This window comes from Perkinsus marinus, assembly GCF_000006405.1.
Source record: "Perkinsus marinus ATCC 50983 genomic scaffold scf_1104296958712, whole genome shotgun sequence".
NCBI lineage: Eukaryota > Perkinsozoa > Perkinsida > Perkinsidae > Perkinsus > Perkinsus marinus.
Genome location: NW_003206658.1, coordinates 193,899 through 221,089, shown reverse-complemented (window position 1 = coordinate 221,089; position 27,191 = coordinate 193,899). Strand labels below are relative to the sequence as shown.

The 27,191-nt window shown below is 46.5% G+C and overlaps 6 protein-coding genes across 6 annotated transcripts; 2 read left to right on the top strand and 4 right to left on the bottom strand.

Annotated features, from left to right (window-relative positions):
* Positions 1-480: 480 nt before the first annotated feature.
* Pmar_PMAR011524 (hypothetical protein) lies at positions 481-3,725 on the bottom strand (the record flags this gene model as incomplete). Its single annotated transcript, XM_002773636.1, has 11 exons — positions 481-580; positions 805-872; positions 1,062-1,164; positions 1,206-1,296; positions 1,385-1,487; positions 1,701-1,856; positions 2,161-2,284; positions 2,693-2,772; positions 2,816-2,903; positions 3,483-3,593; positions 3,634-3,725. The coding sequence occupies 11 exons, from the start codon at positions 3,723-3,725 to the stop codon at positions 481-483; spliced, it is 1,116 nt and encodes a 371-aa protein (XP_002773682.1).
* Positions 3,726-4,670: 945 nt separating this feature from the next.
* Pmar_PMAR011523 (hypothetical protein) lies at positions 4,671-6,500 on the bottom strand (the record flags this gene model as incomplete). The annotated part of the gene is made up of 7 exons (XM_002773635.1): positions 4,671-4,742; positions 5,251-5,335; positions 5,482-5,519; positions 5,566-5,595; positions 5,691-5,761; positions 5,809-5,938; positions 6,381-6,500. 7 exons carry the CDS (start codon positions 6,498-6,500, stop codon positions 4,671-4,673), a joined length of 546 nt encoding a protein of 181 aa, XP_002773681.1.
* Positions 6,501-8,707: 2,207 nt separating this feature from the next.
* Positions 8,708-12,400, bottom strand: Pmar_PMAR011522 (hypothetical protein; the record flags this gene model as incomplete). The annotated part of the gene is made up of 11 exons (XM_002773634.1): positions 8,708-8,775; positions 10,288-10,394; positions 10,583-10,644; positions 10,698-10,740; positions 10,812-10,978; positions 11,022-11,257; positions 11,304-11,381; positions 11,433-11,527; positions 11,575-11,681; positions 11,724-11,853; positions 11,904-12,400. 11 exons carry the CDS (start codon positions 12,398-12,400, stop codon positions 8,708-8,710), a joined length of 1,590 nt encoding a protein of 529 aa, XP_002773680.1.
* A 6,205-nt stretch (positions 12,401-18,605) lies between these two features.
* On the bottom strand, positions 18,606-21,597 carry Pmar_PMAR011521 (conserved hypothetical protein; the record flags this gene model as incomplete). Its single annotated transcript, XM_002773633.1, has 10 exons — positions 18,606-18,662; positions 18,739-18,827; positions 18,877-18,994; positions 19,039-19,092; positions 19,142-19,226; positions 19,911-19,991; positions 20,039-20,133; positions 20,183-20,253; positions 20,295-20,364; positions 21,460-21,597. The coding sequence occupies 10 exons, from the start codon at positions 21,595-21,597 to the stop codon at positions 18,606-18,608; spliced, it is 858 nt and encodes a 285-aa protein (XP_002773679.1).
* Positions 21,598-21,699: 102 nt separating this feature from the next.
* Positions 21,700-24,817, top strand: Pmar_PMAR011520 (hypothetical protein; the record flags this gene model as incomplete). Its single annotated transcript, XM_002773632.1, has 11 exons — positions 21,700-21,825; positions 22,002-22,085; positions 22,131-22,219; positions 22,262-22,342; positions 22,389-22,452; positions 22,867-22,962; positions 23,006-23,110; positions 23,153-23,240; positions 23,298-23,319; positions 23,774-24,494; positions 24,806-24,817. 11 exons carry the CDS (start codon positions 21,700-21,702, stop codon positions 24,815-24,817), a joined length of 1,488 nt encoding a protein of 495 aa, XP_002773678.1.
* Positions 24,818-25,513: 696 nt separating this feature from the next.
* Pmar_PMAR011519 (hypothetical protein) lies at positions 25,514-26,961 on the top strand (the record flags this gene model as incomplete). Its single annotated transcript, XM_002773631.1, has 7 exons — positions 25,514-25,661; positions 25,838-25,941; positions 25,991-26,065; positions 26,239-26,316; positions 26,439-26,595; positions 26,640-26,763; positions 26,803-26,961. Coding segments are annotated over 7 exons (845 nt in total), but the record flags the coding sequence as incomplete, so codon positions are not given.
* Positions 26,962-27,191: the final 230 nt, after the last annotated feature.

The following is a 27,191-nucleotide window of genomic DNA, read 5'->3' as shown; positions in this document are numbered from 1 at the left end:
CTTAGGCAGTATTTCCTACCATTATGGGTGCCAGTGTTTGCTTCGTCACCGCAAGAATTTTTCAATCCAACTTCGGTCCATCGTAATCGTTCGCGAATCGACACTAAACTCTTTCCAGAATACCTCTGGGTAGGGTTGAAATGAAGGATGATGTGAAATCCAATGGACTACATGACTTGTGAAAACTAAGTGGGCAGAGGTGAACATTCCGCCTAATACTAAAGGTCTGCTGAGTGATACCGCTGGGGATGGGGTAACCGAGATAGAGTGTCAACAGCGTTGCAAGATGGCCGTTCCACGTTGGATATAACGCCCTCACAGTGCCAAGGTATGGCGGTTCTCCGTCGAGCAACACACCGCCATAAAATTGCACGCATCGCAGTGGACTCCTCCCACTTCACTAGGGTAAAAGTCAACACATTATAGAGTGCAGAAACGCGAGTTGATCATCAGAAACATGCTGAATAATCACCAACACTATCAACTTGCTTTGGGAGGCTCTTCCCGCATCATTCCCCGTCGCGCGGCCTCAACCGAGTCGTCGTTGGGCAATGCACTCATAAGGCTGTGAGTAATATACCTAAACGTGGACCTCCCCAATGCCTCACTCGCCGGGAGTGTCCGCACATAAATGTGGTTTCCTCAACTGAGCTCGTGAGTTTCCTCACTATTTTACGAATATTCACACACGATTCTTGGTAGAAGTGTACAAAAACCAACGATAGTTCCTCCAAATTTCCATATTTTCAGCAACACATAGTTGACCATGTGCTTCTTCCACACATGGAGGAGAACACGACTTACTTTGCACCAACGAATCTGCCTTCCTTGTATGTCATTACCTTAGCCAACTGTGTTAAGGAGGCCACTACCTGAATATACACTGAGACAAAATCACACACTAGTCGACCGTCACCTGAGACCGTAACGGGGACCCATAAGGCAACTCATCTAGAAGGGTCGAGCACACCTCTACTAATCTAGCTCGACAGTCTCGACTGAGAGAACTAGGAGCATTCGATGATAGGGAGATTAGCACGCATTTGACCTGAGAAAATTACGAGGTACACCAGACGGAGTTTCTCTCTTCGTACGAGCATCTTAGCCATTTCCGCACTCACACCCTTAGATAGAATAACGGGATGCGTCTCCTTAACAATGTGCCTGCCAAAAAGTCACACCGAATCTGCATGCCGCCGACTTACACTAGGGTGTTCGTATGAGGCGGGGGAAGGCCAGGCTGCTGGAGTCTGGCCAGGATCAGCTCACAGTACGCGCTCACTGCAGACGACGTATCTATCAGAGCACCAACGATATAATACGGTATAAATTCTCGGCATGTGCGGTCACCAGGGATCGAACCTGGGACCTCCTAGTGCCCTACTCGGGAGCATTAGTTTAATATTGCTAGCCGCCTCCTTCAGCGTGAAATCGTCAAAGTCTTCAACTCGAGCGGTACTCCTTATGCGCCGATTTAGTGACAGCAACTGAGGTACCGAAGGCATCTCTCCCGCTCTCCACTAAACGCTTATTAGAAGTTGTAAAGTAGAACTACTCAGCGACGACTAGCAGCTCGCTGAGCATATAAGACGCCCTACACGTGTGGTAAAAATTATGGGAAAAACTCCCAAGTCGCCTGATAGTGGAAATCGCGCGTTGGTTTTGTTTTAAACCATACCATCCATCGTCGTTAAGCTCACCAAAGCATCATGCCTCTTGAGCATCTCCAGAGAGTCTTTCTCCTCCTCCGCCAGATGGTCATCTCCCTTCTCATTCTGTCGCCGCTGCTTCCGTTTCTTCAACGCAGTCGCGTACGACGAGATGACTCCGGCGCAACGGAGCGATCGTATCACCGACTGAAATATCAAAATCCTCCAAAAATTTTCGCGTGTTTTCTACTCGTAAAATACCATCCAAAGATGAGTTTCACCCGTGATAAGAAAAACACCAGTGAAAAACAATTTCAAACTTTACTCCGCGGAAAACGCATGTGAGGGGCGAATAACGCATAAAGCACGCGAAATGAGGTGACTTGGCCGGTGTTATTCACAGGTGTTTTTCATTCTCTCCATATCACGAATATCGCGTTTTTCACATGCAGTATTACGCCACTTCACGTAAAACGATCGAACTCCAATGACCACATATACAACAAGCTACCATATGGCGGCTTTCTCGACCGTGAGTGCCGACCAAAGATGCTCCCCAGGAATCTCCCTCCTCAACGTCGCGATGAATCGTCATGAGCTGCGGTCGAAGGTACCGCTCTACGCATGCTGTATATCTGTGAGCAGTGTTTTGGTCACAATATGAAATTTCCGAGAAAATTTTCCGGAAATTGTTTTTTATCTTTGTGCAGCTACATCTTGTGTGAATGCAATGAGCTCATATGAGGAAACCAAACTTATATTCCTTCTCCAACGGTAATCGGTGTTGGAATACTTGTTTGATTTCCTCAACTGAGAAAGCACGCCCTGATGATACCCAAAAAATTCATATCAATTCACTCATCTTATTCGCATGTGATCAGACTAGCGTCTCTTCAAATACGTTGCTTATAGGTTCCCTCACTACATTATGAAAATCCACACAATTTTGGGTAGAACTATACCAAAATTTCCCAAAATTTTCTCAGAATTTTCATATTTTCAGCAACACATTGCCACGCTGACTCCTCACACTGCAGCCCCACCTAGAGTTCCGTAGAGACACTTTATGGAGGACAGGAATAATAGTGTGCATAAACTCTGTCGCTGTTGACAGGCGATTAACCTAAACACTTCTATGTAAACCACAGACCAAAGGGCCTCCTTACGGAAGGGTCGCCCTCGAGGACGACGTCCTCTACAAAGTCCATCATAAGCTGTAACGTATCACAGATTCTCAGAGGCACATATACGTAACTGATGTGAATCATGATAGTACTTTTAATGGAGTTTCACCTGTTTTACGCGAAGCGACGTAATACTCGGTGGAAAACGCGATATTCGCGGTGATATGTTTTCACTAGTGTTTTCCATATCACTAGGGCGGTGAAACTCCATTATACAAATAACAGAACATGAATTCTTTCCTTCAACATCAAAGTCTATCGATATCTAAACGAAATATAATGAAGTATCACCCGTGGGGTAATACTCTGTGAAAAAAAAGCAACCGATATTCGCAGCGCTATGCGATGATCTGTGGAAACTCCTCCCACATCACTAGGGTGAAACTCCAATACCTTCAAACGATGACCTGTTGTTATCACAATGAATATTATACATGCAGTGTGAGGTATGGTCAACGGCACATCTACCTCCGAGAAATAACGTTCTCTAGGGTTTGATAACAATGAGAAAAAATGATGTTCCTAATGTGATGATGACATTTACATGGGAAACTGTTTGAAGTATGTGTTCCTAGCCATACGTGGAAAATTGAGTTCCACTTCTCGTTAATTCTCCGAGTACAATACTATCAATGGAATCAACCCTTACTCGCCATCTCCCGTCTCCTCAGTGTCATCCTTCGCCCGCCGATCCGACTTCCCAGCGGTGTCCAGCTTCCCCTCTAGCACGACCAGTGCCGCCGCCAGATTGATAAATGACCTGCAAGCATTACACCTCCCAAGAGTAGTTACCAACTCACTGAGGATGGAGCCGATGGAGCTGGGCCTTGAGAGCCTCCAGCATTATCTGTAGACCCGAAAACAGCGCCAATGAACCTGTCAATTCCACCATACTTCAATCGAGCTCTTTAAAATCAACTCATAATAAATCAGCGCTCCGGTGTTTGAAAACATGACATTCGGAGAAATTTTGAGAAGAATTTTCAGGAAATTCTCGTTGGTTTCTCCACACTTTTACTGCCCGAATTCGTATGTAAACTTGTATAACTAGACTCCGCTGAGGAAGGCGAGCATATATTCCTCCAACACTGTTTTTATTAATAGTGCCATGGCTTTGGTCGTATTACATACTGATAAACCAATTCACATGCATATGTAAGTATTCTGGCCTCATATGTTAATTTCTTCCAGTGGAGTTTCACGACTCAGTGAGTACAAAACGCGATATTTGCGGTGGTTGCAGTAGTCGTGAAACTCGTCTGGCAGTAATGTTCCCCATAGCACTAGGGTGAAACTCCATTATATATTTCGGTGTTGCTGTTGAGTTCGCAGCCATATTTCTCTATGGCTACTATCTGCCCGGTAAAAGCAGTGATGCTCAGTACAAAAAATATACATTTCTACGCTATCTTAATATTATAATTATAAATATATAGATAATATTATATGGTTAACTTAATATAAAGTTATTGTATATAATATCTTTATTAGTCTATTGTGATTATAATCTCATGTGATTTAATAATTATATTTATAAAGGGCCATTATATTATATAATTGAGTTTCACCCTAGTGATATGAAAAAGCACTAGTGGAAAACATATTTCACGACTACTACAGGCCGCGAATATCGCGTTTTTCACCGAGTTTTACGCCACTTCACGTAAAACGGGTTGTGAAACTCTAATATAAATTAATTATGAAAAATAATTTAGACAAAAATGTAAGTTACCCATTTTCTTGTCATAGATTTCCTCAAACCACAGCTCTTGTGACTTCTCACACCACAGTAGCAGATCGCTGACCGAGGCGTTGCCCTCCTTGAGATCTCGTTCGATTAGAAGATGAAGTGCTTGATAGTAGGTCTTGCTGCAAGGGTCGCTTGCAGGGCTGTCAATACCTTTATGGTCTGATCAACAACATATAAAACAACAACGACATATACAACAACATATACAACAACATATACAACAACAACAGCAACAATAACAACATATACAACAACATATACAACAACATATACAACAACAACAGCAACAATAACAACATATACAACAACAACAACAACAACAACAATATGTATATTCAATATATACAACATATACAACAACAACAACGAAGACAACAAAGAACTGAGTGACTCACACATGGTTATCAATAACCACTATTACTGATGGTGTGGGAAACTATGCACATGGTCAACTACATGTGAAGGTTACAATTGTGAAAATTTTGAGGAAAATTGAGAAAATTCTTATTGTTTTTTATACACTTCTACCCGAATTTATGCTAGGGAAATTCTGGACTCGACTGAGGAAAGCAAAGATATATTCCTCCAGCACTGTTCACTCACAACATGGCGCGTGACTCTCACAAGATTAACTCAGTGGGTGGTATCATCAAAATGATACTTTTACCTCGATCACGCAGAATTCAGGAATATTATGAGAAGTCTTATGAACTGTTGATCTGCTCATCTTGCATGTGCTTGTATCGTTAGTCCTTAAAAAAAATTAAAAAATAAAAAAAATAGAAAAAATGAAAAAATAAAAAATATCAAAAAATAACAAAAAATACCAGAAAATAAAAAAAAATAACAAAAAATAACAAAAAATAACAAAAAAACAGCAAGTCAATCTCCAACTAACCTATTCGCCTTAGTATCTCCGGAACGAGCCTTAGCTCGCTGATAGACGCCGCTTCATGACGATTCGAACGTGACGCTCTCTCACCATCGCCACATACTTCACCTCCGTCCATATCTGAAATCAAGGACTCCCGTACGACGGTATGGGAGAAAATATGCATATGAGCAAATACATATGAAAATTCCGAGGAATTTTTTGGGGAATTTTACTTGGCGTCTACTCGACTCGAATTCTTCGAAGTGTCTACTCGACACTTCTACTCGAATTCGTATGTAAACTCCTGAGCTCAGCTGAGGACATCGCACATTTATTCCTCCAATTACTTACCCTCGTTTTCCACGTCCTCAGATCTATTCACGCAGCGCCTGAGCATTCTGAACATTTTCCCTCGAGCCTCGATGGTCAACGGCGTCACACAAGATGCCGCTGGTGAGGAGGCCAGCAAGCACCCGTGAATCTGATGAGGATATTGCCTCCCGTTGTAAAGTGTACACCTTCGAAAATATGATGCATGCTCGAGCAACCTGTTCAGTGTTGAAATATATGTGCGTTTTCCTCAGCTGAGCTCAGACGTGTAGAACAGCTTCCCAAAACTTTCTCAGAATTTTCACACCCTAGTTGACCATGTGCATATTTTTCAACACTGAATCTGTTCCTGCGAAAATACAATTACAGGCGCTTTGCCGTATAAAAATGACGATACTAGATTACGGGAATATTAACTTCTATGAAATAAGGAGATGTTTTTCTTCCACACTGTTATCTCTAAAACTCAGGGATAACAGTAAGATCTCACGTTTATGCAAAATGATATCAACATATTTTAATTCTTACAAGACTCCAACGAAAATTCCAAATGTGGACGATTTTATACCCTCCAAAATTTAGTAAACTCCTACCAATTCAGTCGGGCTAAGACCAGCAAATCGGCGCCCTTGACCAGCCTCTTCAAAGAAGGTAGCACTAATTCTACCAGCAAGAGCACATACAGCGTTGCCCTCCGACGGTTCCTTTTTCATGCGAGTAACCAGAGACGCTAAAAGGTGAATATAAATGTAGAGCATTAGAAAGGCTTCTCACATGCTGATCTTCCAATTTGAATTTGACAGTGCAGAGGCATCCTAATGAGCCTATCAGTCGCCACCCAAATGAAGAGGTCTCTGTAGTAGCGCCGAGCGTGACCACTGAGGATCTGAAGTAACGAGAGTGATGGTATTATAATGGAGTTTCACCCTAGTGGTATAAAAACAACACTAGTGAAAAAATATATTTTCAGCGACTATCGCAAATATCGTTCTACGCCACTTCACGTAAAGCGAGTGAAACTCCACTGTTTGGAAGCACGATAAGCCTATTATCTCTTCTGAGTTTATAATTTCAAGAACTCAACGAGATTAACAGGTCCCAGGTTCGAACCTTGCAGCCCCCTCCATTTCCACACTCACCCCTGCATATACCATCGCAGCAAAGACGTCCCTCAAGCCTTCATCCGTGAGGTCCGTCAGTCTCGATGCTACTTGCTCCAACATCTCATCCGATACACGAAGGCATTCACGTCTGTTATGGAAATAGTGGTGACTGGTGACACCATCATAAACCGGCCTATCACCTCCGTCTGGCCAAGACTCCGTACACTTCCCCTAACTGTTGAGCTGGCATCGCTCCGCCCTCACACATTCTCCTCGTTTCCTCGGCAATCCTCGTCACCACTGGCTTCTCAATTTCGCCAATCTGAGTACATACATCACCCTTTTCACGGTGGTGTAGCAGAGGCCTCCCAAACCGTAGAAAAAGGACAAGTTAACTACTAACGTTAACTTCATTAACGAATAGTACAACTGGACAACTCGCTAGCGTTAAGAAGTTACTAATAGTGAACTCTGCAAAGATAACGCATAGTAAAAGTGTAGAAAATTGTGCACATGGTCAACTACATGTAGTGGTGACACTGTGACAGTTGCGGGGAAATTTTGGGAAATTCTTGAGGGTTTCTGTACACTCCTAACCAAAGCCATTTGTAAACTTCTATTATTGCTGAGGAAATCGAGCATATGTTTCAACACTGCGTGGTGACACACAGAACGTGTCACCATTATTATTACCACATCTTCGTTGTGAGTCACCAACAGAGCCAGAGCGACAGGCCCTTCCTTGATCGCCTCTTCTACTTGTTGCATCGACTGTGCCAGAGACCTAGCCGACAGCCTCGGTACTGTCGCTTGAGCTAGCGAGTGGAACGACGAGGACGTGGAGGTGCTCAAATTGATCAAATGATTCCGCATTTATTAAGCTGGGTAGCAGAATCAAGAGAACGTATAACCCTTGAGAGTTGAGGAAGGTGTGGTATGAGAGGTTAATAATAAATACTCAACACAACACCAAACTGATACCGCATTAGTGGATGCCTCGGGCGTCCGAAACCGCATCGTTAGGAAGGGCCTCAACGATCACACACGAAAGATCCATAATCCTCACAGAAACCAGCCGAAGAGCTATTGCATGCAAAGTGTCATTGAGCCCAAACATATCGGCTACATATGCAACGCTACCGATGCTGCTGAAAGGGCACAGTAGTGTTAGACTTTATATTAGTTTTTCGCAGTTGAGTTCAGGAGTTTCCCCACTAGGAACGTAGAGAAAAAGGAGTTTTCTCCAGCAGAACTACAGCATTTTACTAACCGAAAATATCAAGTTATATATGCGATAATATGTTATTCAACGTCGATGCTATTACAACCATGATTACTTGGGAGTACTCCAGTCCGCGAAAATCAGACCCCTTCCTCGCCGTTGATGCGATAGTACTTCCTACGTTCTCTCTGGCTACGTATGTGATGATTATCAGAGAGTTGCGGTCAACAACAGTTTTTAGAAATTCCATCCCCAACCGACGTCGATGGATGACAAGTATCAACAATTACACCGTATCGTGAAGTGCACCGCTCCGTCGGTCGCCGTTTCGGATATCTCAAGATACTCCAAAGCCTATCTGCAATCTAGGTATACCCTAGAGGCAATTGTCGTCGGGAGTACATTCGCTTCCTTACTGCTCAGCCTAGTTTCCCATTTAAGGCTAATTCATTCATTATTTTGCACTTAGTCTGTAATCACTATGACACCACCAATCAACGAGTTGTGTCCAGAGAGTGGCGAGCCGGATATCATCACACCGAATGGTTGATTTCCCGAAGCCGATCTAAAAGACACTATATAGTATACTGTTACATCAGTAGAGAGTGACAGTGATGGTAAACCTCCAAGAAAGCTTTAATGCTAGGATAATGAGGAAACTACCTAGGGGGGAATAATACACAATCGACAAGACCATACCGTGGCTGCTGTACACCAGCCCTATGCTTTGATTTCGAGTACCATCAAATTTGGCATTCATAATTCTCCAGCTCGTAACCGGTCTCATCCTCGCACGATATGATTCAGCGATGTGAACTCACGCCTGATGAATCTACTAGAATATCACCTCATAGGAACTGATCTCGCTAAGATACCCGAACAGTCATACGTCACACTAAACCCAACTGGTTCACTCATCCTCTCTTTGCTGTTCTATGTACGTAAAATCGACAGTTTGAGCAAACACCATGGTAACATTCTCCGACAGAGTATGTTGGCCAGCGCGGTGACTTCGTATAGGGTCGAAGCCGGTACTTAACCACTCGTCAATTAAGAATAAGGCAAGTGAATGCTGAAATAATTCCAGAGTGATACTCATGCACTAGGACTCGCACTAATCACTACAAGAATGAGATAGATATCTTCAGGGACCTGACAGTTACATCATCATCGTGGAAACTGCCCCAAGATGCTCTGTAGAAGTTGCGCTCGCCCATCACATCGTACACCTCGCACTGCGTGAAAAATAATTGCAACTAGAATTAAAAGGAAAAGGAATAGATCCGGGGACCTTTCGATAGATAACCTGGCACGCATCCTCTCGCGCAATATTTCTCCCTCCCAGTCCATCAAGAGCCAATCTCTCCTCAGTAATCGTTGGAGCCCTGTCTCGAGAAAAACGATACGGCAGAGTAAAAATGCTTTGACATAAGTATGAATCGCTGAGGTAAGTTGTTTGAGACGCTACTCAGAGCGAGACGCCACTCGAAAATGAACCTATCCACATATGAAGTACTACTAGGTTCAACGCAAGACTCAAAATCAGACACCTGGAATTTTAGTCCTAAACCATGCTGGAAATTGCCAGTAGCCAGTATTGTGGGATACTCCCGGTAGGAGCTTTCGATTGGTATGGGATCATCATGTGATTAACGACTGTTGCCAAATCTGCGCATCTTCAAGACGCATGACTAGGCCGCGAGCCTCTGGGAGAGTGCCGAGTCTCCGATCGGGCAGCATCTACGAACAAGCACTGCTACCACCGATAGCAGCGACTCGAACAACCGCCTCTATAGGACGTGTGAATCCGAAATGCTTATGGGAGAAATGTGGGTTAATGAGTATCACATATTAAGTTATCACACCTAGGTCAACGCAGAACAGATTGCCAAAGTTGTAGCTATCAAAAGAGTTATCGTTTTATCGCACTAGTTATTTCGCACCACATATTGACACTGCAATACACTGTCAAGGCGAATGTGATTAATCACGGGGGAAATAAAACACATTTTCCACATTTACGTACCAAATTCACACATACTCCTACCTTGCTTAGATACATGTGGTCGAGACCATGATACATTCTTCGCTTCCCGATGCCGGTGCGCACCTGACAGTATGTGACCAACGCGCCTCGCTCTACTTCCAGGGTTCGCTAAGCTATACCTCTCCCACCTGAAGAATCCTCAAAACGAGAGGCGACGTGGTATTCCTCTCCCCTAGTGTCTTGTCCCGAGCCAGGGCCGTCAGCATCCTCCGCCGGGTTGTTCCCTGGCTCCCACCTGCCCAGCCACCATCGGAGCTATGGAAAACGATATGAGAAAATATGTACATGGTCAGAGCACACTGGTGACAAGACGAAAATTCTAGGGAATTTCTCTTTGGTTCCTGTACACTTGTAAGCGAATTTGTATGTAAACTCCTGGACTTAGCTGAGGAAAGCCAACATAAACTTCAACAAATTCCTCACCCCTCGACAGGAGACTTCCGCCTATCTCTCACAGGCCTCATCCAACTCTGCATCTCCTCGTCCTAAACAGCCACATACAAACAGTTGCTCTTATGCGGCCATCTACCGCATCTACCCTTTCATCATTCTCGTGCTTCTCCACAATTCGCCAGTAGCACCTACATGATGCGTTCATGAACAGAACATGAGACCAGTCAATTTCATCAACGACCAAGAACACACTTCTCACTCTTGGAGGTCGACCGGGAGGGTCCTCAATGTCAGTTCAGCTTCCTCCTTCACAGTGGCATGCCTAGGCCGCTCGTGTATAGCCGAATATAGAATGCTCATGGCTCCGCTCTCTGCCAGCCCTGTCGAGCCGCCGTCTCGACCAAGAACGCGGATCGATGAGATAACCTAAAGAGGCCGTCCTCTAACCCACCAGGAAAGAGGACTTCACCTCGAGCATCGTACGAGAGTCACTTCTGCCACAATCAGCCACTCTCACAATGATCTCTACGCCGCCACAGACCAGGACAGCATCTCGGGAGGCTGCATTGAACTGACCGGACGACATCACAATTTCCAATGTGATCGCGGCCACCCGTGCGATGCGGTTGATAAGGCTCGCCACGACTAGGGGAATGTAAACGTCGTCCTCCTCTTCGTACGCTCCGGGTTGTATCATCGGGGGATCTAACGCAAGTCAAGGCACACTTTGCCGGAGCGCGAGGCCATCCACCTGTCTCCGATTCGGAATTGGGGATTTTGGTACCAGTTTGATAATTATCCAGGAGGCGATGAGTGCACGACAGAAGACCTGCACAGATGAGCTTGCCATAGCTCATGGGTGACACTGCGCTACCCCTACCCTCAATGGCATCTAATCTCATCAATTCTTCCACTATCACTGGCGCTAGAGCCAGCTCTGCTATGGCTTCAACCGCAATTGCGCTCATGTTCAGCCTGGGATGGTATAATTTTCGCGCGATATACAATAAACAGCATCTCACTGAACCAAAGATATAAGCCTTGGGAGCACCCGCAGTAGGCAGAGCTCCTCGCCGACCTCAGGGGCTCCCCTGGCGAGGTTTGCGATGCAACCGACAGCTGCATTAGCCTGCATCACTTAGTGAGTCACACAGCTGTCCCCATCGCCCACCCGCGGGGTAGTTTCCAGCTCCTGAGCAAGTATACGGAGAACAGCAGTGTTAACGAGCATATCCGCCTTTAGCCTCTCGCTGGTCGCAAGATGAGCCACGGCTCGCATGCGTTGCCCTTGAACGCCAGTCCTGATAGAACCCTCGAGCAATTCCACAGAGGCATACGACCAAGTGCGTACCAGTCTCTGTCACTCTGCAGGTTGCAGACTATAGACGGTACGCCCATAGTGAGGAGTCCATCCACGACTTCGTCACTATCCAAGCAGATCTGAGTGAGGCCCCACAGGGCATGCTCGAGCACAGTAGGATCCCCGTGATTGGCATTCAATAGCCGCACTAAGGCTCCCACTAGCGCCAAGGTATGGGCGGCCTCTGACTCGTCGTAGTTTGCTAGACTAGAGATAAGCCAAGCAGCGTGTGACTTCACCGAACGAGGACCTTCGATCGCCAAGTGGCAGAGAGAGTCCAATGCCGAAGGACGATCGTCGATCGAGTCGACCAGAAGCCTCCAAAATGACGGCTCTCTTCGGCCCAGGACGGAGATGAGCTCAATAGTGCGACGACAAACTGAAGGGCTCCCTCGGTCCAATGCAGAAAAGATCTTCCGCGCTGAGGACTCTTCTCTCAACAAGGATGCAACGTCGTGTCTATGAGCGAGCTCGTAGAGAAAGCCCATGATACATAGGAGTCCATCCTGGACAGTCGCACAGTGCAGACTATTTAGCATACTATTCAGCAGTGTGGGGCTCGTCAAGTGATCCACGATGTCTGTAGATGTCGAGCACAGCTGTAGGAATGTAAACAGTCTCGACATGGTTCGCTGAGAAGCCTTAGTGAGCATTGAATCGAGCAGTGGCAAGTCAACGAGCCCCTTTTGGTGTACGACGGTCCTCGAGGCCTCCACTCTGGCGAGCTCTTGAAGCAAACCAACACCTTCGTGCAGGTTGTCAGAACTGGGAGATGTAACAATAGCAAGGACCTCGTCAGCCACTAGTTCATAGTCACTGCTGACCATCCCTTCACGGGTATAGCCCAGCACAGAGACTATCACACGGAGTGTTCTGTCTACAGTGTCGGTATCAAAATGGTTCCTGACAGTTTTGAGCAGCGTTACGAGTTTCAATCGGCGTGGTATGAGCAAGGCTAGCACTCTAGGCCAGGAGCGTGCTCGATCCAGGGCCTGCAGCGGAGTCAGACGAGAGAGGCGATCATACCCAGCCCACCGAGCATAGTGGTGGCACTAGCGCCATGACATCCGAACAGCGGGACTCGATCTCTGCTTGTATCTGCCTTGACATGCTGTCCATAAGATGCGCTATAAGATGAATACTTCTCGGCTGACATCATCGATGATTTGCTCGAGGATGAGAGTATACGAACAAACTAGACCGAACGAGTAGGGAGAATGGGGGGAGGCAATAGCCGTCAGGAGCAGGTGCCTGGCAAGTGGTTGGAAGCCACGAATGGGAGTAAGCTGACCATGTCCAACGGGGGTCGACACCGCACTGAAGGATAGCCTCCATTACGTTGGGTGATCCGACTAGTGCACATAGCGGGCCCGAAATACAAGTCGGCTGTTTATGCTGGTGGGAGAGTAGTGCCCTGCAGCACTGCTGTCAACCTAGACAGGTTAATAGCATGCAGAACACACCTTAGTAAAGTGATGGCATGCTTCCTCACAACAACTGGCCGCTCATGGTCGGTAATGCAGTCTATCCAGCCTTGAGCACACTGCACTAGCGGCTCCACCGTGCCGACTACATCCTGGCACACAGAGTAGGGATACGCAATAACCGGACGAGACTTTCGGCTTCACCTCTTCGCTCTGGCTTTGCAACAGCTTGCAGAGGCTGCTAGAAGTGTCGAAAACTCGCTGATGGATATCCTCGTTGGTCGATTGGTGCAAGGCCGATAAGGCTCGAACTATGCACATTCGAGCGAGCCGGCCAAGGTCCTTGTGCTCCTGCCAGAGATGTATCAAGAGTCTTCAGCTGTGGTCAACCCTTTACGATTAGCTTCTCCAGATCGTTCAATATACGATGCTGTGTGTCTACTCCAGAATCACGTGTGAGAGCAACAAGGCAGGCGATCGCGGCCTGTCGAGGCGACTGAAAGCCAGCAACATAACACTGCGATCAGCTCGCGTTATTTTCTCGGTATAACCAGCGTTGTGGTGACTCCGGGATGGTCATCTCTCGCGCTCTCGGTCAGCACTGACTTGAGCGAGTCCGACGGTGTGTCGATCAATTCAGCACGCATGGTAGAAGTCAGGTCTTCCCTCAGTCCACAAGGCATGCGCCCTGCAGAACTACTATACTCTGACCAGGTCTGCGATGGGCGTTGTTATTATTAATAATGAGCTAGCTGAATCGGTGGATGAATATAGAAGTATGTGTTAGATCTTATCAACCCGGAGGGCAACATGCTGATATCGGAGATGCGTTGAGGGCAAAGTTTCTCCTCCCCCCGGCCTACGTACTCGCCAACACCCATATCGCCGTGATGGCGCTGCGGCGAATTGCGCCGGAACGAACGTCGGTAAGTATAAGAAGACTCCGTAGGAGGGAATCCTGCAGCTTGATACAATCGGCGAGCTGGCCAGATATAACGAGGCGTAGCAGGCTCCTAGTGACAAGGGACTCTCAGTCAATCTCGATCGAATCACAGGGGTACTTTGAGCACGCTAGTTGAACGTTATCATCGTCCGAGGACCAACACAGGTTTGCCAGCAGTTCTACTCCTCCTCGAGCGATCTATAGAGGCTTCCACTCAGAGAGGTCCCTCGTAAGTAGTAGCCTCACCACGGCCTTTGCATGGTCAGTGTGGAGATAGACAAACGATATCAAGTTGAGTGCGTCAAGACGCTGGCGAGCAACCGAGCTTCGAGCCAACTTTAACAAGGCTTCAACCTGGTCAATGGTTTTTCCGTCTATGGTGTAATACAAAGGCTCTCACTAGTTCTAAGCGGAGCACGTCATCGCTTTCCAACAGTTCTGTGAAGGCTTCCATTGCTTCATTCTTGACCTTGCCTAGCTGAGCTGCTGAGGCCTGGGGAGATCTGAAAGTCTATCGTTATTCTCTGGAGACAGTCCTGTGGCCCGTTACGACGCGGAAGTCTCCGGATCGGACAACTGCGCAAAGGCGACGTTCACCAGCGCGATGACTTTTGGTTGTGCTGAACCATCCCCTGTATTAAGGAGTAGTAGGTCGCGGACCCAGCTGACTAATGAAGGGTTGTATGCAGTGGTGTCTTGATTGGTCGCCAGCAGGGCAAACGTCCATGCCGCATTCAGGCGCACCTACATCGAAAGTATGCTGATGAGTCTCCACTAGGGAGGAACGGATTTTGATATTTCGAGTTTACTTCGGGGATGTCAGAGATTGCCATTGAATGCAGTGCATTGGCCACACTAGCGGTTGACATAACTTCGTGGTTGCTGGGGTAGACGGCCAGACTAGAGAGAGCCGCCGATATCCAAGGGAGAGCCTGAGTCAATGGGCCAGGCTTGTGGAGTTGTGCATCGGAGAACATTTCTGCCATTTCGTGGTGGCGTTATCTATGCCCACTCTGGTGCACCAGTGGGGGTCTTCACCGCTGATTGAGCGAGACAGATAGGAGCATGCACGTACTGCGATCGCCGTTTCACTGTGAGATGCTGTTGTCTGTATTGTATTCACGATGAAGTTGAGAGCTGCATTATGGAGTAAAACTTCCTGCGTTGAGCGATGCTGCATTAGAAAGCCTGAAGGCAGAGGAGTATTAGAGGTTAATCCCTACGATCTGGGGCGCAGCCCGAGAGACGGTATAGTAGAGGCGGATGGGCATCCTTACATATAGTAGAGCTCAGATAGGGAAGAGGCGATATGCTTTCTTCAGTCGTAGGAGTTGTCGCAAGGTTGGACCACAGATCAACGACTTTGTCCCATCTCGCAGCAATTTGTGCAGCACCGTCCTCGTGTACTGCTAGAGAGCTCAAGGCCACACAAACACGTTGTTGGACCTAGTAAGGGCTGAGTGAGTCTCCCTGAGGCGGTATGGGGAAATATGCACATGGTCAACTACATGTGCCGGTGATAAAATGAAAAATTGCAGAAAATTCTAACGAATTCGTGTATAGACTCCTATAACTAGCGAGGAAACTCCTGAGTTCAGCTGAGAAGAGTGAACACCACTTTAAAGAGCTCACCTTCACGTGCTCATCGTCCATCAGTGCTATTAATTTGTCCATGCCATGATCGAGTATATACCGTCGAGAGAGATCATCATCAACCAGACAGAGTATTGCAAAAGGCAGATACCTGAACAGCTGAGGCTGAGCTGCGGCTGATAGCTGAAGTAGATTGGAAACCAACCAACTACACTACTACTAGGTAACGACAGTGAAGGTGTGAATGAGACGCCTCCAGTACTTGAGTAGTATGCCTAGTTTCAACAGTGCATACAGGAACAAGATCAAACGGCGAGTATCATAAATGACTATAGTGAATGCGTCAATGCAGCAGCCAAACCCGAGAATCGTTCTATCGTACTGGTGTAAGGCCTTTTCTCTCGACAGAGTTTGGACCAGCAGTTGCAAGCCTGTGGGGCTCTTGCCGAACAAGGATGCTGATGAATAATCGGTGATGCCCAGAACGTGGAGATATCTGATATCGAATGATCGCCGTGACTGACACTTCTGTCGGTTGCGGTACTTCACTATAACAACTCGATTCACATCGTGAGGACTCGTGAGCTGCTCAGTGAGATACGCCACGAAAGAAGATCCTGAGAATCCTCTGCTTTTCCACTCGGAGTTTTCGCAGTCCGTACTCGAGTCGTTCGATCCTTTCAATGCAGCCTTACGAGCAAACAGCAGGTAAAGGGCCTCGAGGTCCCTGCCAACCTCAGTAGTGATATTCTTCTTAGTACTAAGCCTTTCCAACCTGCTACCAGAAAGTCATCTAGGAACCTATAGTGTTCCCGAGGGGAACTCATTTTGAATCTCCCACGTATGGCTAGGAACACATTCTTCAATCAGTTTCCCATGTAAATGTCATCATCACATTAGGAACATTTTCCCCATTGTTATCAGACCCGGGAGGGCGTTGTCTCTCAAAGCTACATCGATCTCTGCCTGCTACTGTTGGCTCAACAGACGGACAGTCCCTCATAGACGTACCACGAAGGCCCCCTTCGTGGAGACACTTGCTGGTACATGTTCTCCCCAGCTGATATCGCCTCAAGAATTTCCTCTTCAGTCTCCTCGGCGATGACCTACTATAGAGAATGGTCTTTCAGTGACGCGATCGATTATCAGTTTGAGATAATATGCACGTATGTTAGTGACAATATGAAAACCATGAGTAAGTTTTGGGAAAGAATTTCTATCGATTTCTGTACATTGAATGTACAGGAGTCGATGAAAATTCTTTCTTAGTTCGACTTTTCTACCCGTATTCCCATATAACTCCTATAATCCCGAGGTAGACTCTTAAGGAGAAATTCGAATTCCAACACGATGATGATCAATCACAATGTAGAAGTCAGATTTCAGACAGGACCATATCGTCATCACAGAAGGGTCCTACAGGCATGAAAGGATTCTCCCGACGCATCGGCCGCCGTTTGTATTTCTCCAGAAGATTCTCGTTCTCTTCAACAGTTCTCTCTCGTTGCGGTCGCTGACTGTGTTCTGTTGATTGACTCATGAGAAAAATCTATTCGACGCTATCACGCCCTGGCCTGGCGTTCTCACGACCATTTTCTGATATTCCTATATTCCATGTTGTGATCAAAGTAATGCTTTATGCCCAATATGATGATGTAGTTGCAAGTCGTTCGAAAGGTCATGGGAGCTCCCTTTTTCGCATCCTTGATAATCATGTTGTCCTTGTGTTTTTCATCTCTTCATGAACACAACAACAATACGAATGAAACCATAACACTGACAAGCACTTTGCGTAGCGAACAAAACATAGAGGTCCCTATTGGTGTCTCCAGCGTTGGTACAAACCAGTCCAACTAAGATTTGTTGTGATCTAGACTAAAATTTTCTGTCCTTGTACCCTCATTTAGTCATTTTTCCTCCATTAATATCTTTAGCTTAGACATACCACAAACTGCGCTAGTCGTTGGTGATATACGAACAGTTGGTAAGAAACTGAATTTCACTAATTCTTATGAGTTGGGATTGAACAGTGCTCTCAGAGGGGGATGTCGAGAAAGTGAAAACACTTTTTCAATCTCAAATTCAACAAATTCAAAAAATAAAATTTGATCGTCATAGGATGAAATGATTTTTTTCACAGAATCAAAATTCAAATTGGAAATGAGACAGTTTGATTATCGTAGATCTCTCGAAAATAAAAGTTCAAATTCGGAAACACAATTTCGATTTCGTCAAACTGACCAACAAAAGCTCACTTTCATAGGGAATTATTTTAATCACCGTCGTGCTGCAGATTGGCACCACCGAGCATCGTACAGGGCGGCCCTCTTCTCAAACCACCTGGAACCTATTCAGCTTGGAGAGATAACGCCCCCCAAGGTTTGATAACAATGGCGATGATGTTCCTAATGTGATGGCATTTACATGAGAAACTCATTGAAGTATGTGTTCCTAGCCATACGTGGAAAATTCAAAATGGGTTTCCCTCGGGAACATTATAGGTTTCTGGATGATTTCGTGCTGATGATAACACGACCACAACTCTCCCGAGCCTCCCAGTGATGGACCAAAGCCTCCTCACCGTTTAGACTTCCCCAAACGCTGTGGTCATCTTTCACGAGCATGGCAATGATAAGAATAACCTCACTAATAACGCAACACTGTAACGACTTGTGATAAATCGCACAAGGGCATGAAGTGGTCCATCCAAGGAAGAGCATGCGCATGCGTACACTAGTTGAGCACATGGGATTCGTACGTTGGCACCATATACTTGATATTAATAAACGCCTAATAGAACACAATAACAACGGCCGCTGCTTCATCACGGAGCTACTACGAACCACCACAAGAAGAAAGCACTTACATTTTCTCCACCACGTTTTTCCAGAACTCCTAAAGTGTCCTCTACAACAGCACCAATATTCCTCTTCAGCCTGCAGTCCATATCGCCTCCTGAACACAAGTAGGTCACAAAGGGCTCCCACTAGCCTCAAGCCGCTACTCCTGCTCCTCTGATTTCTGAACATGTTCATCACCGGCAACAACTGTCGATAATACGGCACCAGAGCCTCGCCGATCATCTCGCCACTTCTTACCATAACTTGAATCAGCTCTAGTGTCTAAACACAACTACATCCACGAACGACATTACCAAGCCACTGACCTTGCGCAGAGTGTGCGGATCTCTGCTATTCAACGCCCGCTTCAACGGCTGAATCTGTTGCCAAAGATTCTTCCTATATAGCGCACTGCGAAGAATATCTTACGAGCTTAGGCAGTACAGGTACCACGCGGCGATCGCCACCTCGTCGGATCAGCTCTAGAGCTCCTGCGTGCGCTACAGTCTCGTACCTTCGCGTAAATGAGTACCATGAGTTCGACATTCGTTATTATACTATATTTGTAGACGCTGTTAGTATATATTCAAATCTGTTGTTTCATCAGTTATAATTAGTAATGGAGTTTCACCCTAGTGATATGAAAAACACTAGCGAAAAACATATTTCACGACTATTGCAAGGCGCTAATATCGCGTTTTTCACGGAGTTTTACGCCACTTCACGTAAAACTGGTGAAACTCCAATATACGATAATCTATATCTATACCATATAATAGAGTGAAATTGACAGTGGGGAAAATATGCACATGGTCAACTACATGTGTCGGTGGCAATATGAAAATTCTGAGGAAATTTTGGGAGCTTCCTGTACATCTCTACTCGAATTCGTATATAAACTCCTATAATTAGTGAAAAAACTCCTGAGCTCAGCAGCTGAAGAAAACGAATATTTTTTCCAGCACTCGTAATCATCGATCTCAATGAACTATATTATATACATATTAATATCACCTTATCGTATCTCAGGAAAATATTTTGGCCCGACCACACCTTCTCCCATGCAAATTTCTTTGCCAATTGTGATTGTAACATAATAGAATTTTGCAATACTTGCACGCTCAAGATGCTTGCAACACTGTGAAATTTGCACGCAGAGTTCAGCTTCTCCATTCAGTAGGAGAACTGAGTTTCTTACAATGGGAGCACTTCCCTGAGCCCATCGATAAAGATGGGTAAAACGATCGAGTAATCTACAGTGTCGGGGGGCACCTTCCACCTAAGGGATGGTCATGAAGCAACGACGACGACCAAGCATGATCTCACTCAACGGTTTTGTTGTTGCCTTCATACTTCATTTTAAAGGGCATACTAGGGTGACCATAAAAGGCTTGGAAGGACGTTACCACGGTCTTGTTCCCCTACAGGCACCGAAGTAGTGCACTCACACCAAAACGCCCTAGAGCTCACTTTGCGTGGCGTCCTCTGCAGTTTGAGGCGACCGGTTAGCTGTGGCCCTTCTCCCCAACTGGAGATATGTTCTAATGGAAAACCTCATCATCACGATGGTACAAAATCTCACTTTTATTCTCTGGTCGTGGGGTTTTCAGGGAATTGGCAAGCACAAGCGTCCTCTGCGTTCGAGGAGAGATCTGTGATACGCATGCACTCGGCATGAATCCAGAACTAGGCTCTCACCATAGGGAAGGAGATTTGTCCGTCTACGATCGCTTGATGACTTGCAGGAGCTCTAAGCAAGGTAGAGTGTGACAAAAGCATGTTTTCTGGGTGAGTTTTCACCTGATGCCAGTGGTTCTATTGTGAATCTCTCGTGAAGTTCTGATTCGGCGTTCGTCTGACGAGATAGCCTCAGGCAAACGATGAGTAACTGTCGAAAGATCTATGCGATTCCGGAGCAAGCCTGTTGATGGTAACTCACGAGCGACTTGCCCCTTCCTTAGACTCAATGGAGGTAGCACTAGAGGAGCTACCACTTGCGGAGTCGATGTCATCATCAATTCGGCAGGGTCGAAATTAGATGGCTATGTGTTACACCGTTAGAACAATTTCAGTCGAGCTCGAAACATCAAACTCCGCACGAATCGGCAAATCGATTACCTGGGCGAGCGCTAAAGCCGTTGTGCGCATCGGCTCGAGCACATCATGGCATCTCCTTCAACCTTCCACCTCACCCTCTCTGAAGCTGAGTGGTTCTTATTCGGCAGCCACACGAGGCATGAGGGTCATAGAGAGTATCCAAAGTTATCGGCGGAAGATGCCGAACTGGTCTCCGGGAGTGTCTTAGGCGCTGCTGGAGTACTGTGGAGAACTCAAAGGCTGCCTTATGGCATTACAGGGAATCCCTCTCTGGTCGCGACACAACATTCAACTGCTTTCTTCGGACTTCCGGACTTTTCGGCCATCTCTAGTACGTTGAAAAACTCGGGAGGAAACACTGGAGACGGCACTTCATCAAGTAGAACTGATCGTCAGAAGGATCTGGAGTCACAACCGGCGACTCATGCGAGGTGATCTGTTGGACGTAACCCTTCCCCGATAGCGATGGTCAGTTATAATGCTCACCCGAGACGAGTCGAACCACTGGACCCGGATTCGTGGTTGGCAGCATACAACTTCAAGTGGTATGCTATGTGGGGAACCGTTGCGGCTACTCTCAGCATCGCCCGTGAGTCTATAACTACTACTACTACTACTACTACTACTACTACTACTACTACTACTACTACGTCGTGGAGCATTGTTCCCTCTTCCTTGCAGTGACAGCAGTGTACTGCCGCTTTATACGTCGAAAGGACTATGACGATGACGCGAGTAGCTCCGGTTATACTAGCGACTGAAGCATGGGGCCTCTCCATGATGGGCATGCGATAGTCTCGTATTCCCTAGTTGGCGTAGTGTTACTACTACTACTACTACTACTACTACTACTACTACTACTACTAGAATCTTCAGTTGACTCTGTTGCAATGACTGCTGCCGACCATTACTTCACGAGGAATAGGAATCCCCTGTTGATGCGAGATGAAGTTGGTCACGCTAAGCCGACATACTACGACCTGCCGAGTGGAGGCTTCGTCTATGGCAAGAGCCAGGTACTGCAGTATGGAATTTCCGCTGAAAATCCAAGGAAATTTCAATACGCTCAGTAGTAGACGAAGCCATTTGAGTGATGGAAGGTCAATTCCGGACCTATTTTGTATCTTTATGGTTGCAACCTTGGATATGTCCCGATTGTCGCTTGAGACTTCTTAGACTAGCATTTGGTCAGGGTGCCGATCCCGAGGGAGCCAAAGAGGTGACCACGAAATGGAAGAGCCATACGCCTAAGCCTGTTGCCCAAGTGAACGTCTTGGTGGGGTCTCTCAGCATCGATAGGTTGGCCATGTGGGTGTTGCAGGATTTCCGGTATCTGAATAAGTCAGCACTTGATGACGGCAAGTGCCGGACTGCTACTGAGCAGAAAGTTTATAGACAACAAAATCCCAAGTGAGAGGGGAAGGTCCATCTGAGTTCAACACCGTCCCGCAGGTTCATCGTTCACAAGAGCGCCCAACAGAGGCTACAGGAGGAGGAGGCTCGTCGTGAGCACTCGCTGCCGGCAGATTTCGTGTAAGGGTTGTTGGTGATGCCTGGTGATGGTTGAGAGTTGGTGAAGGTATGGTAAGAAGACACGACCGAGCACGCCGATCTCGTACGTTATATCCAACCAGTTCGGCTTGGTGAGTTTGCCGAGAAGAGTTTATAAGGCGGTCCTTAGGAGTTCTTCGTACAGAGCTATGTAGAGTGATACGAACGCAGTAAAGTGTGTTTGAGTTTGACTGCTGTATAATAGTTGTTATTATGCATTTATCGAAAGGCGTGGTATGAGAAGTATTTATATGTATAATATATGTATAGTATATTATGTATTTATGATAGAAGTCGGAGATGTTGACGGAGGCGCGGTATGAGAAGTTATTATATATATTATTATACGAGCCGTATTATATGTATTGTTTTTACTTATATGTATAGTATTAATATATGTCTATATTGATAGGAATCGGAGATGTTGACAGAGGTGCGGTATGAGCCGTATTATATGTATTGTTTCTACTTATATGTATAGTATTAATATATGTCTATATTGATAGGAATCGGAGATGTTGACAGAGGCGCGGTATGAGAAATTAGTCGAGGAAGAGGAGAAGGCCAGAACGCATTGCCAGCTGAAGATCAAGTCTACTAAAGTGGGGTCGCCCTCGGAGGTATCGTGTTCTACTGTAGTCTTAGGCGGCTAAGGCGCATGCTGCCATCGGTGTGAAAGCGGCTCATCGGAAGAAGAGCATTGGAGATGGCGGAGGGGAAGAGCTGTTTAAAATGACAAAGTTCAGGAAGGTGTGGTAGGAGGAAAAGAAATTGGTTAATTTTATGCGATAGGTACCAGCGAGATGGCACCTCCCCAAGGGAGCTAAGACTAGAGAGGCCATTGTACAGCAGGAGGAGGAACCTGTTGGTGAAAAAGAAGGTGGTTGGAATTTCCCTGGCCTAATGATCACCTTGTGCATGAATGTTTGTATGATAGGTGACGAGGAAGAACATACCACGTGAAGCGTTGAGAGGATGTGTATATGGCCATGGGTTGATTGTCGCTTAGATGTTGAATATAATAATAACAGGCTGATTTGGGTTAACGAGTTCGGAAGAATACAGTAGAGCTTATGGTGGAGTTTCACCACTCTAGTGATATGAAAAACATACTTCACGACTACTGCACATCACCGCGAATATCGGGTTTTTCACAGAGTATTACGCCACTTCTCGTAAAACGGGTGAAACTCCAATGTTCGTAGGGCTTGGTGTTATGAATTTACTATGGCTTCTATTCGCTCCGTTCATGAGCACGGAGGAGGGTAGACCCCAAGTCGTCCATGTGTGGAATGCCTCTGAACCGCTCCACGTTGAACTCGACAATATCTTTCTCTCTCCCCGGGACAGTGTAGACTACTTTCGACAGTCCTCGGGTTGGCCAGAAAAGGATCTTTATATTGACGCCCGTAGATGCCAGCGAGCTCGGCAGGTTCAGATTGATAACGCTGATCGCCTGGAGTGCGTGGCGAAGGTCACAGCATTTACGACAGAGCTCTTGGGAAGGGTCGGCCTTGATGCCTTCTTGATTCACGGGAGTCTCCTTGGCTGGTATAGACACAACGGTGGGCAGATTCCCTGGGATCTGGATGGTGACACGGCGGTGATACGATCGCAGTGTGAGGAGGTTGTTGGTCAATATGAAGGCAAGGCGATCTGTGATGTGATCAGTGAGAGTCTTCCGGATGGGTACTTTTTGTATGCTATTGATACCGACGAAGTGGTCCATCCAAGTCCCAAGGGCAGCGACTTTGCTGGTTGTGATGTTCCTGAACTGCGTGTTGGTGCCACGATCGATGGTCAGTGGTGTCACACGGATGTATTTATGCTAAGTGACGACGCTGATGATGGTTTGTGTGTGCCTGGTAAAGCTTGTTTTCAAGAAGATCAAATACTGCCTCTGAAGAATGCATCGTCGTTGGTTGGAAAATATCCTGTGAAGATTCCCGCGCAGCCGGAAGAAATTCTCTCGGGCCTTTATAATGAGCACTACGGCATCATGAACATGCATGGTGTGCCCAAGAACTATGCCTTCCAAGACGACTGGGCTATCGTCATCGGTGATGAACTTGACGACACTTTCAAAAACCGAGTGATGGTAGATCGTCCTCGACTATATGAGATGCTCGCAACTGTGATCGTTCCTGTTGTCATGTGTTGTGGGGTTTTGTATATTGTATTTCACAACCGCCGGCGAGAGTCAGGCTTTATCAAGCTGAGATGAAGTATGGCTTTGATATCGTCACTGTCCCCCCCTTGTGTCGTATTATATTTATAATACTTTGTTCGTAGTGTGGAGAAGATGTCGCCTTCTTGTACTACTGCTATAGTCTATAGCTAGAATACTGTGTTAAGAGCAGGGACCAGTCTGTCACCACAGTTTGGTCACACGAGTATACCAATAGCCGAGCACGAGGCATCATAATCTAGGGCAATCTTGATCAGGCTAAGCTGTAGCTACTGGGTTGTTCAATGAGCTTATGGCTAGCATTGCTCGAGTCAATTCTGAGAAGCTGGCCTTATTTGATATGGTTCGAGTTTGATGTGACTGGTGACACGCTGCACTCTTGTAGCGGGTCACTAGTGACTGCATGTGTGAGCTATTGGTTACTCGGACATCCTGTGAGTGCGGGAGTCACTTTTCTCATCGCAGAACATTATGCATTCTATTTTCGCTTTAGTCGACTTAGTGGGGTAGTCTCTCGTGTATCGTGTTTGATGATATACGTTTTGAGTTTTGATCACTCCGTCAATTTTGAACCCTCGACGCGTTCATAATCACTCGGCAAATACGGGTGCGTTAGCGTTTTCCTTAGTTTCGCCGTAAAAATTCTGCGATACCGTAACGTGCTATGATATGGCTTGTGAAACCGTGAGCGTTCTTAACGATCCACGACATGTGATGGTAATTTTGCCCATCCCAGATTCACTGTGATCAGTTCTGCGATACGAGGCCGTCGAAAACAGTCCTATCAGAATTGGCAACAGAGAAGTGTCAACATCTCCATTGCCCGAACAGCTCCAACAGGCAAAAGGTTGCCTCCGTTGTTCTCCGTTGCCCAAAAGGACCGAACAGCTCTCGAAGAAATTATCCCATCGTCACTGAAATGCCCATCAGCATTCCACGTTTGCCATTTCGTTCATATCTACTATATGGCGTCGTCAACAGCGCTGCACCTCTCGTTCGGTGACGGAGGCTTCCACGCTTTAGACAACATTTCTCTATTGGGTGCTGGCTTACCTCATGTTATAATAGAGAAGATCCTTGCCAGCGCCGACACGGCTAGACTAGCGACACTGGGTAAGCTGTTCTCGTCTAGTCGAAGATGGTCACAGTGTTTCTCAATTTTCCGATTCCTGATCCTGATACTGCATCTTGTGGGTATTTGATGTTAACCCTCGGGCATGCTAAGGACTTGTTGGCCCACAGAAGCGAGGCTTAGCGTCATCAAACTCTGTTCGGTAAATGCTGCATAGATATACGGGGAAACGAGATAGACTATCAACTCGCCAACGAATTGGCGAGGAAGTTCGGGCTGCCGTCACAGAGTATGATCGAGTGCAACGGCCTCCCGATACGTGTGAGACGCTCTCTTGTGATCGTCCCGTGATGGTTTTTGCTGTTGACAGGCATTGGTCACGAATGAGATAAGAAAGCTACACCTCAATGGCTTCCGTGGTCGTCATCCCCTGTTTGGGATTGAGGTAGGGAACTCCACACAGTTGATCCTTACCCACATCGAAGAGCACCAATTTCGTTCACGGAATAGCAACACGTTCTTGTGATGTGCGTGAACGTATATAGACTTTATATTATACTATAAGACACTAGCAAGCTCACTAAACTGATGTGAAGTGGAAAGGGTTCCTCTCTACAGGCATTCGGAGGTCATATTTTGGCGAGTCTATTGCCTGGTAACACATCGTTGATCGAGATAGACTTCCGGCAGAACGAGGTAGGAACGCGCCCAGCTGCCTTGGTGAACAGGGGACAACTAGCGAGAGAAGTTTCACTGACAATTCCTTCCACATCATCTGGGTTATACTCAAGTCTAGTAGGCGTATCGACTGGCTTCAGATCGGTCTCATAGCAGCCGCTGAGCTTGGAGAGGCATGTGCAAAGAGCCAAGTTCGTTTCGTCAACCGCATCGGGTGTCGTAAGCGACCCGGATATGGCACGCCTCTAGACCTGAGAAAACTCCGCATGTCCGCAAGACCTAAGCTGAGCTTGCCGAGTAATCCTCCTCCCATGCAGAAAGTCGTAGCTTGATTACATCAGATGATCTGGTTACCGATGAGGAGTTTGCCTTCCTCCTCGCGTATCTTCGTGACACCCTATTGGTAGAGATCGATGTGTCTCATAATGCGGCTATCACGCCAGCCGTATGCCAATGCTTTCTGGAGTAACCATGTTTTGGCCGAATTCTTGTACAATTGAACAGGTATCTGGGTCGTGGCAAAACGAGGACCTTGCGGAGACTTGCGTTCGCTGGCCTCTCCTGGGATGACGCCTCGGTGGTCTCATTAGTGGACGCGATCGGACATGCTTCTCTGCTCGAGCTAGAGGAACTGTCTCTCCCATTGCACTGTGGCCTCAAAGGGTAACTCCTTACTATTGTCATCCTCGATTAGCAGTGGTATACTAGTGAGTCATTTGGAAATCGGATTTGTCGATGCCTCCCGTCGCTGTACGCTTGAACATGTCAGTTCATGAGGGAACTGTAAGCTTCAAACTCACTCGCAACGTCACGTATGTGGTTTATCCAAACACTGAACTACAGTCACTGGAGTTATAACGTCGCAGTCAATCACAGTCAGTAGAGCAGGCATT